The sequence below is a fragment of the Oncorhynchus masou genome, chromosome 18 (assembly GCF_036934945.1).
Source record: "Oncorhynchus masou masou isolate Uvic2021 chromosome 18, UVic_Omas_1.1, whole genome shotgun sequence".
Lineage (NCBI taxonomy): Eukaryota > Metazoa > Chordata > Actinopteri > Salmoniformes > Salmonidae > Oncorhynchus > Oncorhynchus masou.
Genome location: NC_088229.1, coordinates 80,084,531 through 80,100,894, shown reverse-complemented (window position 1 = coordinate 80,100,894; position 16,364 = coordinate 80,084,531). Strand labels below are relative to the sequence as shown.

Here is a 16,364-nt window from a genome sequence, read left to right as displayed (position 1 = left end):
CTATAACCAGTAGAGGTCTGGATGATCCAGTGTGTTAACTATAACTAGTTATAATAACCAGTAGAGGTCAGGATGATGATCCAGTGTGTTAACTATAACCAGTAGAGGTCTGGATGATGATCCAGTGTGTTAACTATAACCAGTAGAGGTCTGGATGATGATCCAGTGTATTTACTATAACCAGTAGAGGTCTGGATGATGATCCAGTGTATTTACTATAACCAGTAGAGGTCTGGATGATGATCCAGTGTATTTACTATAACCAGTAGAGGTCTGGATGATCCAGTGTGTTAACTATAACCAGTAGAGGTCTGGATGATGATCCAGTATGTTAACTATAACCAGTAGAGGTCTGGATGATCCAGTGTGTTTACTATAACCAGTAGAGGTCTGGATGATGATCCAGTGTATTTACTATAACCAGAAGGGGTCTGGATGATGATCCAGTGTGTTAACTATAACCAGTAGAGGTCTGGATGATGATCCAGTGTGTTTACTATAACCAGTAGAGGTCTGGATGATGATCCAGTGTGTTTACTATAACCAGTAGAGGTCTGGATGATGATCCAGTGCATTTACTATAACCAGTAGAGGTCTGGATGATCCAGTGTGTTAACTATAACTAGTAGAGCTCTGGATGATCCAGTGTGTTTACCATAACCAGTAGAGGTCTGGATGATGATCCAGTGTATTTACTATAACCAGTAGAGGTCTGGATGATCCAGTGTGTTAACTATAACCAGTAGAGGTCTGGATGATGATCCAGTGTATTTACTATAACCAGTAGAGGTCTGGATGACGATCCAGTGTATTTACTATAACCAGTAGAGGTCTGGATGATGATCCAGTGTATTTACTATAACCAGTAGAGGTCTGGATGACGATCCAGTGTATTTACTATAACCAGTAGAGGTCTGGATGATGATCCAGTGTATTTACTATAACCAGTAGAGGTCTGGATGATGATCCAGTGTATTTACTATAACCAGTAGAGGTCTGGATGATGATCCAGTGTATTTACTATAACCAGTAGAGGTCTGGATGACGATCCAGTGTATTTACTATAACCAGTAGAGGTCTGGATGATGATCCAGTGTATTTACTATAACCAGTAGAGGTCTGGATGACGATCCAGTGTATTTACTATAACCAGTAGAGGTCTGGATGATGATCCAGTGTATTTACTATAACCAGTAGAGGTCTGGATGATGATCCAGTGTATTTACTATAACCAGTAGAGGTCTGGATGATGATCCAGTGTATTTACTATAACCAGTAGAGGTCTGGATGATCCAGTGTGTTAACTATAACCAGTAGAGGTCTGGATGATGATCCAGTGTGTTTACTATAACCAGTAGAGGTCTGGATGATGATCCAGTGTATTTACTATAACCAGTAGAGGTCTGGATGATGATCCAGTGTATTTACTATAACCAGTAGAGGTCTGGATGATGATCCAGTGTGTTTACTATAACCAGTAGAGGTCTGGATGATCCAGTGTGTTTACTATAACCAGTAGAGGTCTGGATGATGATCCAGTGTGTTTACTATAAGCAGAAGAGGTCTGGATGATGATCCAGTGTGTTAACTATAACCAGTAGAGGTCTGGATGATGATCCAGTGTGTTAACTATAACCAGTAGAGGTCTGGATGATGATCCAGTGTATTTACTATAACCAGTAGAGGTCTGGATGACGATCCAGTGTATTTACTATAACCAGTAGAGGTCTGGTTGATGATCCAGTGTATTTACTATAACCAGTAGAGGTCTGGATGATCCAGTGTGTTAACAATAACTAGTAGAGCTCTGGATGATCCAGTGTGTTTACTATAACCAGTAGAGGTCTGGATGATGATCCAGTGTGTTTACTATAAGCAGAAGAGGTCTGGATGATGATCCAGTGTGTCTACTATAACCAGTAGAGGTCTGGATGATCCAGTGTGTTTACTATAACCTGTAGAGGTCTGGATGATGATCCAGTGTGTTAACTATAACCAGTAGAGGTCTGGATGATGATCCAGTGTGTTTACTATAACCAGTAGAGGTCTGGATGATGATCCAGTGTATTTACTATAACCAGAAGAGGTCTGGATGATGATCCAGTGTGTCTAGTATAACCAGTAGAGGTCTGGATGAGGATCCAGTGTGTTAACTATAACCAGTAGAGGTCTGGATGATCCAGTGTGTTTACTATAACCCGTAGAGGTCTGGATGATGATCCAGTGTTTTAACTATAACCAGTAGAGGTCTGGATGATGATCCAGTGTGTTTACTATAACCAGTAGAGGTCTGGATGATGATCCAGTGCGTTTACTATAACCAGTAGAGGTCTGGATGATGATCCAGTGCATTTACTATAACCAGTAGAGGTCTGGATGATGATCCAGTGTATTTAATATAACCAGTAGAGGTCTGGATGATCCAGTGTGTTAACTATAACTAGTAGAGCTCTGGATGATCCAGTGTGTTTACTATAACCAGTAGAGGTCTGGATGATGATCCAGTGTGTTTACTATAAGCAGAAGAGGTCTGGATGATGATCCAGTGTGTTAACTATAACCAGTAGAGGTCTGGATGATGATCCAGTGTGTTAACTATAACCAGTAGAGGTCTGGATGATGATCCAGTGTATTTACTATAACCAGTAGAGGTCTGGATGATGATCCAGTGTATTTACTATAACCAGTAGAGGTCTGGATGATGATCCAGTGTATTTACTATAACCAGTAGAGGTCTGGATGATGATCCAGTGTATTTACTATAACCAGTAGAGGTCTGGATGATGATCCAGTGTATTTACTATAACCAGTAGAGGTCTGGATGATCCAGTGTGTTAACTATAACCAGTAGAGGTCTGGATGATGATCCAGTGTGTTTACTATAACCAGTAGAGGTCTGGATGATTATCCAGTGTATTTACTATAACCAGTAGAGGTCTGGATGATGATCCAGTGTGTTTACTATAACCAGTAGAGGTCTGGATGATGATCCAGTGTGTTAACTATAACTAGTAGAGGTCTGAATGATCCAGTGTGTTTACTATAACCAGTAGAGGTCTGGATGATGATCCAGTGTATTTACTATAACCAGTAGAGGTCTGGATGATCCAGTGTGTTAACAACAACTAGTAGAGCTCTGGATGATCCAGTGTGTTAACTATAACCAGTAGAGGTCTGGATGATGATCCAGTGTATTTACTATAACCAGTAGAGGTCTGGATGATGATCCAGTGTATTTACTATAACCAGTAGAGGTCTGGATGATCCAGTGTGTTAACTATAACCAGTAGAGGTCTGGATGATGATCCAGTGTGTTTACTATAACCAGAAGAGGTATGGATGATGATCCAGTGTGTCTACTATAACCAGTAGAGGTCTGGATGATCCAGTGTGTTAACTATAACCAGTAGAGGTCTGGATGTTGATCCAGTGTATTTACTATAACCAGTAGAGGTCTGGATGATGATCCAGTGTATTTACTATAACCAGTAGAGGTCTGGATGATCCAGTGTGTTAACTATAACCAGTAGAGGTCTGGATGATCCAGTGTGTTTACTATAACCAGTAGAGGTCTGGATGATGATCCAGTGTATTTACTATAACCAGTAGAGGTCTGGATGATGATCCAGTGTATTTACTATAACCAGTAGAGGTCTGGATGATCCAGTGTGTTTACTATAACCAGTAGAGGTCTGGATGATGATCCAGTGTGTTTACTATAACCAGAAGAGGTCTGGATGATGATCAGTGAATTATAAGTGAAATAATCTATATGTAAACAATTGTTGGAAAAATGACTTGTGTCATGCACAAAGTAATGTCCTAACCGACTTGCCAAAACTGTAGTTTGTTAACAACAAATTTGTGGAGTGGTTGAAAAATGAGTTTTAATGACTCCAACCTAAGTGTATGTCAACTTCCGACTTCAACTGCATATACTGTATTCTATACTATTCTACGGTATCTTAGTCACTTCATGTTTACATATCTTGCATTACTCATCTCATATGTATATACTGTTTTCTATCCTATTCTACTGTATCTCATTCACTTAATAATGTTTACATATCTGGCATTACTCATCATGTGGATGTACTGCTTTCTATACTATTTACCTGTATTTTAGTCCGTTCTGCTCTTACATCACTCGTCCATATGTATATAGTCTTTATTCATTCCTGCTTAGATTGGTGTGTATTGGGTATATGTTGTGTAATTGTTAGATATTACTCGTTAGATATTACTGCACTGTCGGCTCTAGAAGCAGAAGTATTTTGCTACAGTCAATAACATCTGCTAATCACGTGTATGTGACCAATAACATTTGTTTTGTTACAATTACACCACGAGTCGCTAATCATGAAGCATACACCCCTGCCTTTCTTCTTCTCTAAGAGATGTTTATTTTGTCTGCGCGACGCATAAAGAATCTCAGTGGCTGTACCGACTCCGACAGTATGTTCCCAGAAAGCCATGTTTCAGTGAAACAGAGTATGTTACAATCCCTGATGTCTCTCTGGAAAGCAACCCTCGCCCCCTTATTTTGTCTACGTTGTTATCTAGAGACTGGACATTAGTGAGTAAAATATGCAGAAGCGTTGGGTGGTGTGCGTGCCTCTGAAGTCGGACCAGAAGGCCACCCTCTCCTGTGGTGACGTTGTTTTGGGTCAGCCTCTGGAAACAGTTTGAATGCCTTGGGTAGTTCGAACTAAGGATCCGCTTCGGGAAAGTTGTATTCCTGGTTGTAGTGCTGGTAAGTTGACATCGCTCTGATATCCAATAGTTCTTCCCGGCTGTATGTAATAACACTTAAGATTTTCTGGGCTAACAAAATACTGCATGGTTTCCGAAGAGCGAGAGGCGAGGCGGCCATCTCTATTGGCGCCATCTTGATATACTATAACCAGACTTAATCACTCTAATAAAGTCCCCGTAACCCACCCCCACTCCTGTGAGAAGAAACAAACTTCCGTTCAGCTTGTGCCCTTAAAAGGGTTGTGCCACCGCTGGTATCATGCTGCTGCAATATGGACAGACAGAGGCTCAGGGGTTGGCATGCTGCTGGCACAGAGACAGGATGGGCACTGCCAGTCCACACTGTCCTCAGGTTTATTTACAGCCCACAAACATTGACCCTCTCTGTGACAATGAGACTGACACTCTGCCAGCTGGCCATGGCTTTGTAGGGGCTGTGGGAGGAACAGGGTGTGTGTGTGTGTGTGTGTGTGTGTGTGTGTGTGTGTGTGTGTGTGTGTGTGTGTGTGTGTGTGTGTGTGTGTGTGTGAAAAAATAACAACTTACTGAAGTCTAGTATGTAGATGTCTGAATGATCCATGAGGTTAAACTCATCTCCCATCCCCTGCTCTGGACATGGGCTGTAGAGAGGAGACAACATGTTAGTTACACTGCTGTTCTGGACATATCTGAGAGCTCATGAAATCACACCATACAGGGCCATAGAGGTGTCATCACACAGGGTTAGCAGGAAGAGGAAGTATACTGTTCAAGGCTTCTAACACATACAGGAAGTCCACATTAACCCCCCACTTCCTGTGTCTCTCCTTGGTCTCACTGGAGATAGTGTTTCTCCTCAAACCAAAGCATCTACCTAGCATCCCATCCATGTGGTACTATGACTGGTGTGATTGAGCCATGAACTGTATGTCCATATTGACCACAGAACCCCTGCAGGGAACACTTGACCTGCTCCTCCTCCAGTGTTAACCCTTTCATCACCCAGGTTGAGCCCTGTCAGCCCCAGACCTGGTAGTAAACCCAGGAGGTACAAATTCAAGATCTCAGGAACAAGGACCAGACAGGGAGCCAGTCGGTCACACATAGACCTAGGGTACATGCTGATCAGAAGGACCTGCATCCTGTTTTTTGGGGTTGTTATCAGAAGATGAGAGCAGCTCTTATTAGGCCCACAGGAAGGAGAGAGGAGAGAGGTGGTCAGACGACAGTACTGATAGTAGCACCCCCCTCTTAAAGCCCTCTGTAGCATCTAGCATCACAACACATCTGTTTCCTGCCCTGCCTCAGACCTAGTACTACACACACCTGTCATGTCCTGCTGTCTGCTGGGGCAGACTGGTGCACCACTGAAGACCTAGTACAACACACATCACATCCATTAGCCTCACACACAACCAACACTGCAGCTATCACTTGAATAAGCTATCGTCTAATCAGGTATTGTCGAACCAACTATAGTTGCCTGTAGGTATAGTTGAATCAGTTATAATTGTCTGTAGCTATAGTTGAATCAGTTATAATTGTCTGTAGCTATAGTTGAATCAGGTATAGTTGAATCAGGTATAGTTGTCTGTAGCTATAGTTGAATCAGGTATAATTGTCTGTAGCTATCAGTTGAATCAGGTATAATTGTCTGTAGCTATAACTGAATCAGGTATAATTGAATCAGGTATAATTGTCTGTAGCTATAGTTGAATCAGGTATAATTGTCTGTAGCTATAGTTGAATCAGGTATAATTGTCTGTAGCTATAGTTGAATCAGGTATAATTGTCTGTAGCTATAGTTGAATCAGGTATAAATGTCTGTAGCTATAGTTGAATCAGGTATAATTGTCTGTAGCTATCAGTTGAATCAGGTATAATTGTCTGTAGCTATAGTTGAATCAGGTATAATTGTCTGTAGCTATAGTTGAATCAGATATAATTGTCTGTAGCTATAGTTGAATCAGGTATAATTGTCTGTAGGTATAGTTGAATCAGGTATAATTGTCTGTAGCTATAGTTGAATCAGGTATAAATGTCTGTAGCTATAGTTGAATCAGGTATAATTGTCTGTAGCTATCAGTTAAATCAGGTATAATTGTCTGTAGCTATAGTTGAATCAGGTATAATTGTCTGTAGCTATAGTTGAATCAGGTATAATTTTCTGTAGCTATAGTTGAATCAGATATAATTGTCTGTATGTATAGTTGAATCAGGTATAATTGTCTGTAGGTATAGTTGAATCAGGTATAATTGTCTGAAGCTATAGTTGAATCAGGTATAATTGTCTGTAGCTATAGTTGAATCAGGTATAATTGTCTGTAGCTATAGTTGAATCAGGTATAATTGTCTGTAGCTATAGTTGAATCAGGTATAATTGTCTGTAGCTATAGTTGAATCAGGTATAATTGTCTGTAGCTATAGTTGAATCAGGTATAATTGTCTGTAGCTATAGTTGAATCAGGTATAATTGTCTGTAGCTATAGTTGAATCAGGTATAATTGTCTGTAGCTATAGTTGAATCAGGTATAATTGTCTGTAGCTATAGTTGAATCAGGTATACAGTATTTATCTGTAGCAGCTAAGGCAAGGGAATAGCTGAACCATGTACAGTCTGCTTTGGCTAAAGTCAATTCGGTGTGAGTATGTGAAAGCCAATATTGCTTGAATAAGAGGAAAACAGTTATCACTTAATTACAATAACATCCATTTGTTGAATGACATCCTGTAGAAGGTGAATTTCACTATCCCTCTTCCTTCTGTTTTCCCATCTCCTCCTTTCGCTCTCTCCATTCATTTTCATTACTTACTCCATCATTATCCATCTCTCTCCGCGTTCCCAGGATGTTGTAAGGTTTTACGTTCCTAATCTTGACTAAATAAACAGCTTGTGGATTTAAAGCGGCCAGGAGAGGAACGGAGCACGAGCCCACAGGTCCCAGGGGGCCAGCTGGGGAACTCATTACGCACCAACTCTACCCCCCCCCACCCAGATCTTCTACTACCCCCACCCCCCCTCCTTGGTAGGTCCCCTAACCCTGACCACCCCACCAACCTCCCCCAGCAGCTTACAGCGATTTTCAAACACAATGAGATTAGAGGTGACGTGGGGAGAAAGACAACACCCTCTCTCTGGCTAGAAAGTTTTAGAAATGTAAATCCTACCCTGTGATGTCACAGCAGAAGCATTTTAGGACCTTTCTTCTGATCTTTTTAACCACAGTTCATAGAAACACGGCGTTTTCAGATGGAGACACGGGTTTGGTGCTGGCGTTTTCAGATGGAGACACGGGTTTGGTGCTGGCGTTTTCAGATGGAGACACGGGTTTGGTGCTGGCGTTTTCAGATGGAGACACGGGTTTGGTGCTGGCGTTTTCAGATGGAGACACGGGTTGGTGCTGGCGTTTTCAGATGGAGACACGGGTTTGGTGCTGGCGTTTTCAGATGGAGACACGGGTTTGGTGCTGGCGTTTTCAGATGGAGACACGGGTTTGGTGCTGGCGTTTTCAGATGGAGACACGGGTTTGGTGCTGGAGTTTTCAGATGGAGACACGGGTTTGGTGCTGGCGTTTTCAGATGGAGACACGGGTTTGGTGCTGGTGTTTTCAGATGGAGACACGGGTTTGGTGCTGGAGATGTTAAAACGTGGCAGATTTGCACTTTAAACAGACATGCCCCTCTCTCTCGTTCAGTACAGCAGATTTCTGACACAAATGGGAAACTGTGCAGAACGGCAGTTCATAGGGTTACACTAGGCTGATCACCAGAGAGACAGAGGGGGGAGGCACACGGTGAGACGATGTTAGCATTAGGGCCTGTATCTGTTCCTCCTGATAAGAGTCTGACAGGAAGTCATATTGTAGCATGATGAGTTCCTCTGACCAGAAGGTTCTGAAGGACGAACAGGAAGTAGTGTAATGATTCTGAAGGTCCACAGCTTAACAGGAAGTGGACAGAGGATGAAGCAGGAAGCAGTCTCACATCAAATCCGTCCAAGACTGAGGATACAGCCGATAAGACTCCCAGTGCTTGTTCAGGCCAGGGATAGATCATCACTGGGGCTTGTCTTCATGAAGGCATAGCACATGAAGGTATGATGGCATTTCCTTATCTGCTAAAGAGTAGCATCGTTGTTGGACATGCGAAAGTTGTTGTTGGAATCACAAACAATAGACGACATTGTGTTTTCTCGAGCTGTTTCAAGGTTCCTCTGGGTTAGTTGTAGGGCCTTTGTCTCTATAACATGGTGTGAAGGGGTCTCTCTGGTTTAGTTGAAGTCACACCCTTTATGTGACTAAACCTAACCAGTCTGATATCTATACTACCTGCACCACAGAACAGACAGGCCCTAACCAGTCTGGTAACTATCCTACCTGGCACCACAACACTATAAGGAGGAACAGACAGGCCCTAACCAGTCTGATATCTATCTTACCTGGCACCACAACACTATAAGGAGGAACAGACAGGCCCTAACCAGTCTGGTAACTATCCTACCTGGCACCACAACACTATAAGGAGGAACAGACAGGCCCTAACCAGTCTGATATCTATCTTACCTGGCACCACAACACTATAAGGAGGAACAGACAGGCCCTAACCAGTCTGATATCTATACTACCTGGCACCACAACACTATAAGGAGGAACAGGGGTAGTGACTAGACTGACTAGACTGTAGTGACTGACCAGACTGTAGTGACTGACCAGACTGTAGTGACTGACCAGACTGTAGTGACTGACCAGACTGTAGTGACTGACTAGACTGTAGTGACTGACTAGACTGTAGTGACTGACTAGACTGTAGTGACTGACTAGACTGTAGTGACTGACCAGACTCAAATCAGTTGTTACGGGTCTGTCTGCTACATGTGTTTAGGCGAGACAGACTTCAGTCCTACTCTGGAGGCGAGACAGACTTCAGTCCTACTCTGGAGGTGAGACAGACTTCAGTCCTACTCTGCTCTGGAGGTGAGACAGACTTCAGTCCTACTCTGCTCTGGAGGTGAGACAGACTTCAGTCCTACTCTGGAGGTGAGACAGACTTCAGTCCTACTCTGCTCTGGAGGTGAGACAGACTTCAGTCCAACTCTGCTCTGGAGTGAGACAGACTTCAGTCCTACTCTGGAGGTGAGACAGACTTCAGTCCTACTCTGCTCTGGAGGTGAGACAGACTTCAGTCCTACTCTGCTCTGGAGGTGAGACAGACTTCAGTCCTACTCTGCTCTGGAGGTGAGACAGACTTCAGTCCTACTCTGGAGGTGAGAGACAGTTATCTGGGAGAGATAATGTCCATCCAAACAGCTCAACTGGGATCATACTAGACTATTGTTCTTCAGTCTAACATCAAATCTCTTCTTCAGTTTTATCACTGCCTAATTTGTTGTGACAGAAAGGGAGACAAGACTACACACATCACATGTGTTTATGTGTAACACTCAACCCCCAAAGCCTCTGTATACAACCAGGTAGTGGGTTAAAGGGTTACAGATAAGGTGGGTTTGGGAACAGAGGACATGTTGAAGATTTGAAGAGTAAATGACAGTCTCTCAGCCACGAGCCGGACACTGCTCTGTGCTGACCACAGTGACCTGAGGTCCTGACCAGGTTTTGAACATCCATGTGCTGACTGCCCCATATCCTGCTGGGTCATCACTCCCATATGACAGGCTGCATCTCAGGGAGTGTGTTTGGGAGGGCTTGACTATGGAGAAACCTCTGACCTTCAGGAGTACAGACAATATGGCATGGCCCATCACAATGCCTTGGCGTGAGGTAGCTATTCCACTTCTCTGGCCCATCTCAATGCCTTGGCGTGAGGTAGCTATTCCTCTTCTCTGGCCCATCTCAATGACTTGGCGTGAGGTAGCTATTCCACTTCTCTGGCCCATCTCAATGCCTTGGCGTGAGGTAGCTATTCCACTTCTCTGGCCCATCTCAATGCCTTGGTGTGAGGTAGCTATTCCTCTTCTGTGGCCCATCTCAATGCCTTGACGTGAGGTAGCTATTCCACTTCTCTGGCCCATCTCAATGCCTTGGCGTGAGGTAGCTATTCCACTTCTCTGGCCCATCTCAATGCCTTGGCGTGAGGTAGCTATTCCACTTCTCTGGCCCATCTCAATGCCTTGGCGTGAGGTAGCTATTCCTCTTCTCTGGCCCATCTCAATGCCTTGGCGTTAGTCTGCCCTATGAAGCCTGATGTAGAACACAGAGATAATAGATTTATATGCAGCTGGACTAGGAGCTCTACCAGCCAGTAAAGCTGTATGGTGGCAGCAACACATTCTGACATATCTGATACACTAACACTAAACAGCTCTGGTACCTGCAGCTCAACCAAACACCCTGTTCGAACAACCTTCAGCAGACTGGGAGGCTCTGTATAGATTACAAACCATGGATTAAGGGTGAGGTTGTGGTTTGGTAATGGGGATTAAACCCCAGGCACAGGAACAGGCTAGGGACTGGGATGTTTTGGCTATGTACAGGAACTACTACCTCTGTGGTCCTCTAAACCTTTACAGTTCCCTAACCACTCCACTACAGCTAGTCTAGTCAGACCTCCTCAACTACACTTAGTCAGACCTCCTCGACTACACCTAGTCAGACCTCCTCGACTACACGTAGTCAAGTCAGACCTCCTCCACTACACCTAGTCTAGTCAGACCTCCTCAACTACACTTAGTCAGACCTCCTCCACTACACCTAGTCAGACCTCCTCGACTACACCTAGTCAGACCTCCTCGACTACACCTAGTCAGACCTCCTCCACTACACCTAGTCTAGTCAGACCTCCTCCACTACACCTAGTCTAGTCAGACCTCCTCCACTACACCTAGTCTAGTCAGACCTCCTCCACTACACCTAGTCTAGTCAGACCTCCTCGACTACACCTAGTCAGACCTCCTCGACTACACCTAGTCAGACCTCCTCGACTACACCTAGTCAGACCTCCTCGACTACACCTAGTCAGACCTCCTCCACTACACCTAGTCTAGTCAGACCTCCTCCACTACACCTAGTCTAGTCAGACCTCCTCCACTACACCTAGTCTAGTCAGACCTCCTCGACTACACCTAGTCAGACCTCCTCGACTACACCTAGTCAGACCTCCTCGACTACACCTAGTCAGACCTCCTCCACTACACCTAGTCTAGTCAGACCTCCTCCACTACACCTAGTCTCGTCAAACCTCCTCCACTACACCTAGTCTAGTCAGACCTCCTCCACTACACCTAGTCTAGTCAGAACTCCTCCACTTCACCGAGTCCAGTCAGACCTCCTCCACCACACCTAGTCAGACCTCCTCCACTACACATAGTCTTGTCAGACCTCCTCCACTACACCTCGTCTAGTCAGACCTCCTCCACTACACCGAGTCTAGTCAGACCTCCTCCACTACACCTAGTCTAGTCAGACCTCATCCACTACACCTAGTGATAACTCCTCCACTACACCTAGTCTAGTCAGACCTCCTCGACTTCACCTAGTCTAGTCAGACCTCCTCGACTACACCTAGTCAGACCTCCTCGACTTCACCTAGTCTAGTCAGACCTCCTCCACTACACCTAGTCTAGTCAGACCTCCTCGACTACACCTAGTCAGACCTCCTCGACTTCACCTAGTCTAGTCAGACCTCCTCCACTTCACCTAGTCTAGTCAGACCTCCTCGACTACACCTAGTCAAGTCAGACCTCCTCCACTACACCTAGTCTAGTCAGACCTCCTCCACTACACCTAGTCTAGTCAGACCTCCTCCACTACACCTAGTCTAGTCAGACCTCCTCGACTACACCTAGTCAGACCTCCTCGACTACACCTAGTCAGACCTCCTCGACTACACCTAGTCAGACCTCCTCCACTACACCTAGTCTAGTCAGACCTCCTCCACTACACCTAGTCTAGTCAGACCTCCTCCACTACACCTAGTCTCGTCAAACCTCCTCCACTACACCTAGTCTAGTCAGACCTCCTCCACTACACCTAGTCTAGTCAGACCTCCTCCACTTCACCGAGTCCAGTCAGATCTCCTCCACCACACCTAGTCAGACCTCCTCCACTACACCTAGTCTTGTCAGACCTCCTCCACTACACCTCGTCTAGTCAGACCTCCTCCACTACACCGAGTCTAGTCAGACCTCCTCCACTACACCTAGTCTAGTCAGACCTCATCCACTACACCTAGTGATAACTCCTCCACTACACCTAGTCTAGTCAGACCTCCTCGACTTCACCTAGTCTAGTCAGACCTCCTCGACTACACCTAGTCTAGTCAGACCTCCTCGACTACACCTAGTCTAGTCAGACATCCTCAACTACACTTAGTCAGACCTCCTCGACTACACCTAGTCAGACCTCCTCGACTACACCTAGTCAAGTCAGACCTCCTCCACTACACCTAGTCTAGTCAGACCTCCTCCACTACACCTAGTCTAGTCAGACCTCCTCGACTACACCTAGTCAGACCTCCTCGACTACACCTAGTCAGACCTCCTCGACTACACCTAGTCAGACCTCCTCCACTACACCTAGTCTAGTCAGACCTCCTCCACTACACCTAGTCTAGTCAGACCTCCTCCACTACACCTAGTCTCGTCAAACCTCCTCCACTACACCTAGTCTAGTCAGACCTCCTCCACTACACCTAGTCTAGTCAGACCTCCTCCACTTCACCGAGTCCAGTCAGACCTCCTCCACCACACCTAGTCAGACCTCCTCCACTACACCTAGTCTTGTCAGACCTCCTCCACTACACCTCGTCTAGTCAGACCTCCTCCACTACACCGAGTCTAGTCAGACCTCCTCCACTACACCTAGTCTAGTCAGACCTCATCCACTACACCTAGTGATAACTCCTCCACTACACCTAGTCTAGTCAGACCTCCTCGACTTCACCTAGTCTAGTCAGACCTCCTCCACTACACCTAGTGATAACTCCTCCACTACACCTAGTCTAGTCAGACCTCCTCGACTTCACCTAGTCTTGTCAGACCTCCTCCACTACACCTCGTCTAGTCAGACCTCCTCCACTACACCGAGTCTAGTCAGACCTCCTCCACTACACCTAGTCTAGTCAGACCTCATCCACTACACCTAGTGATAACTCCTCCACTACACCTAGTCTAGTCAGACCTCCTCCACTACACCTAGTCTAGTCAGACCTCCTCGACTACACCTAGTCTAGTCAGACCTCCTCGACTACACCTAGTCTAGTCAGACCTCCTCGACTACACCTAGTCAAGTCAGACCTCCTCGACTACACCTAGTCTAGTCAGACCTCCTCCACAACAGTTGGTCGAGTCAGACCTCCTCCACTACACCTAGTCAGACTTCATCCACTACACCTAGTCAGACCTCCTCCACTACAGCTAGTCTAGTCAGACCTCCTCCGCTACACCTAGTCAGACCTCCTCCACTACACCTCGTCAGACCTCCTCCACTACACCTCGTCAGACCTCCTCCACTACACCTCGTCAGACCTCCTCCACTACACCTCGTCAGACCTCCTCCACTACACCTCGTCAGACCTCCTCCACTACACCTAGTCAGACCTCCTCTACTACACCTAGTCAGACCTCCTCTACTACACCTAGTCAGACCTCCTCCACTACACCTAGTCAGACCTCCTCCACTACACCTAGTCAGACCTCCTCCACTACACCTAGTCTAGTCAGACCTCCTCCACTACACCTAGTCTAGTCAGACCTCCTCCACTACACCTAGTCTAGTCAGACCTCCTCCACTACATGGAGTTGAAACTGCTTGTTGTCAGAGAGGTGATATTTAGTCGTAGTGGTTGTAAGTGGCAGGGGGAGGGGTTTGGTGTCTGTGTACGAGAGGGAAGGTGCACAGTGCACACAGCACAGAAGACAAGACCAAAAAGAAAACCTTGATTCTTGCGATACGGGCATTTGGAACATCTCCCTTAAACATACAGTGCCTCCAGGAAGTTTTCAAACCGCTTAACCTTTTCCACATTTTGTTGTGTTGCAGCCTGAATTTAAAATGGATTAAATTGAGATTGCGTGTCACTGGCCTACACACAATACCCCATATTTTGTCAAAGTGGAATTATGATTTTATATATTTTTTTTTACAAATGTATAAACAATTACAATCTGAAATGTCTTTGGTCAATAAGTATTCAACCTCTTTGTTATGGCAAGGCTAAATAAGTTCAGGAGTAAAAATGTGCTTAACAACTCACATCAGTTGAATGGACTCACTTTGTTCAATAGTGTTTAACATGATTTTTGAATGACTACCTCATCTCTGTACCCCAAACATACAATTATCTGTAAAGTCCCTCAGTCGAGCAGTGAATTTCAAACACAGATTTAACCACAAAGACCATGGAGGTTTTCTAATGCCTTGGAAAAAAGGGCACCTATTGGTAGATGGGTAAAAAAATACAAAAAATAAATACAATGAATATCTCTTTGGGCATTGTGAAGTTATTAATTACACTTTGGATGGTGTATCAATACACCCAGTCACTACAAAGATACAGGCATCCTTCTTAACTCAGTTGCTGGAGAGAAAGGAAACCGCTCAGGGATTTCACCATGAGGCCAATGGTGACTTTAAAACAGGTACAGAGTTTAATGGCTGTGATAAGAGAAAACTGAGGATAGATCAACATTGTAGTTACGCCAAAATACTAACCTAAAGGACAATGTACAGAATAAAGAATTTTCAAAACGTGCATTATGTTTGCAATAAGCCACTAAATTAAAACTACAAAAACGTGGAAAAAGAAATGAACTTTATGTCCCGAATACGAAGTGTTATGTTTGGGGCAAATCCAACACATCACTTAGTACCACTCTGCATATTTTCAAGCATGGTGGTGGCTACATCATGTTATGGGTATGCTTTTCATCGGCAAGGACTAGTTCTAGTTCTTTAGGATAAAAATAAACAGAATGGAGATAAGCACAGGCAAAATCCTAGAGGAAAACCTGCTTCAGTCTGCTTTCCACCAGACACTGGGAGACAAATTCACATTTCAACAGGACAATAACCTACAACACAAGGCCAAACATACACCGAGTGTACAAAACATTAGGAATACTTGCTCTTTCCAGGAAACTGACCATGTGAATGCCAAGATAGTTATGATCCTTATTGATGTCACTTGTTAAATCCAATTCAATCAGTGTAGATGAAGGGGAGGAGACAGGTTAAACAAGGATTTTTTTTAAAGCCTTGAGACAAGGATTGTGTATGTGTGCCATTCGGATGGTGAATTGGCAAAAAATGTAAGTGCCTTTGGTATGGTAGTAGGTGCCAGGCGCACCAGTTTGTGTTACAAACGGCAACACTGCTGGGTTTTTCACACTCAACGGTTTCCCGTGTGTATAAAGAATGGTCCACCACCCAAAAGACATCCAGCCAACTTGACACAACTGTGTGAAGCATTGGAGTCAACATGGGCCATCATCCCTGTGGAACGCATTCGACACCTTGTAGAGTCCATGTCCGGATGAGGCAGTTCTGAGGGCAAAAGGGGGTGCAACTCAATAATAGGAAGGTGTTCCTAATGTTTTGTCCACTCAGTGCAAATCGACCTGTATAGACTAGTAAAGGGAAGGGAAAGGGGGTGCAACTCAATAATAGGAAGGTGTT

The 16,364-nt window shown here is 44.8% G+C and overlaps 1 protein-coding gene across 5 annotated transcripts in view; it reads right to left on the bottom strand.

Annotated features, from left to right (window-relative positions):
• The window catches only part of LOC135505300 (kelch domain-containing protein 3-like), a 115,211-nt gene that overhangs the window by 24,119 nt on the left and 74,728 nt on the right, over nt 1–16,364 (bottom strand). For 4 of the 5 annotated variants that reach the window (XM_064924556.1, XM_064924554.1, XM_064924555.1 and 1 more), the window contains one exon: nt 5,302–5,375. In XM_064924556.1, the coding sequence (XP_064780628.1) occupies nt 5,302–5,375 (74 nt within the window). Of the gene's footprint in view, nt 1–5,301; nt 5,376–7,902; nt 10,932–16,364 lie in introns of those variants that run through there. The other variant, XR_010450242.1, reaches the window with a different exon arrangement.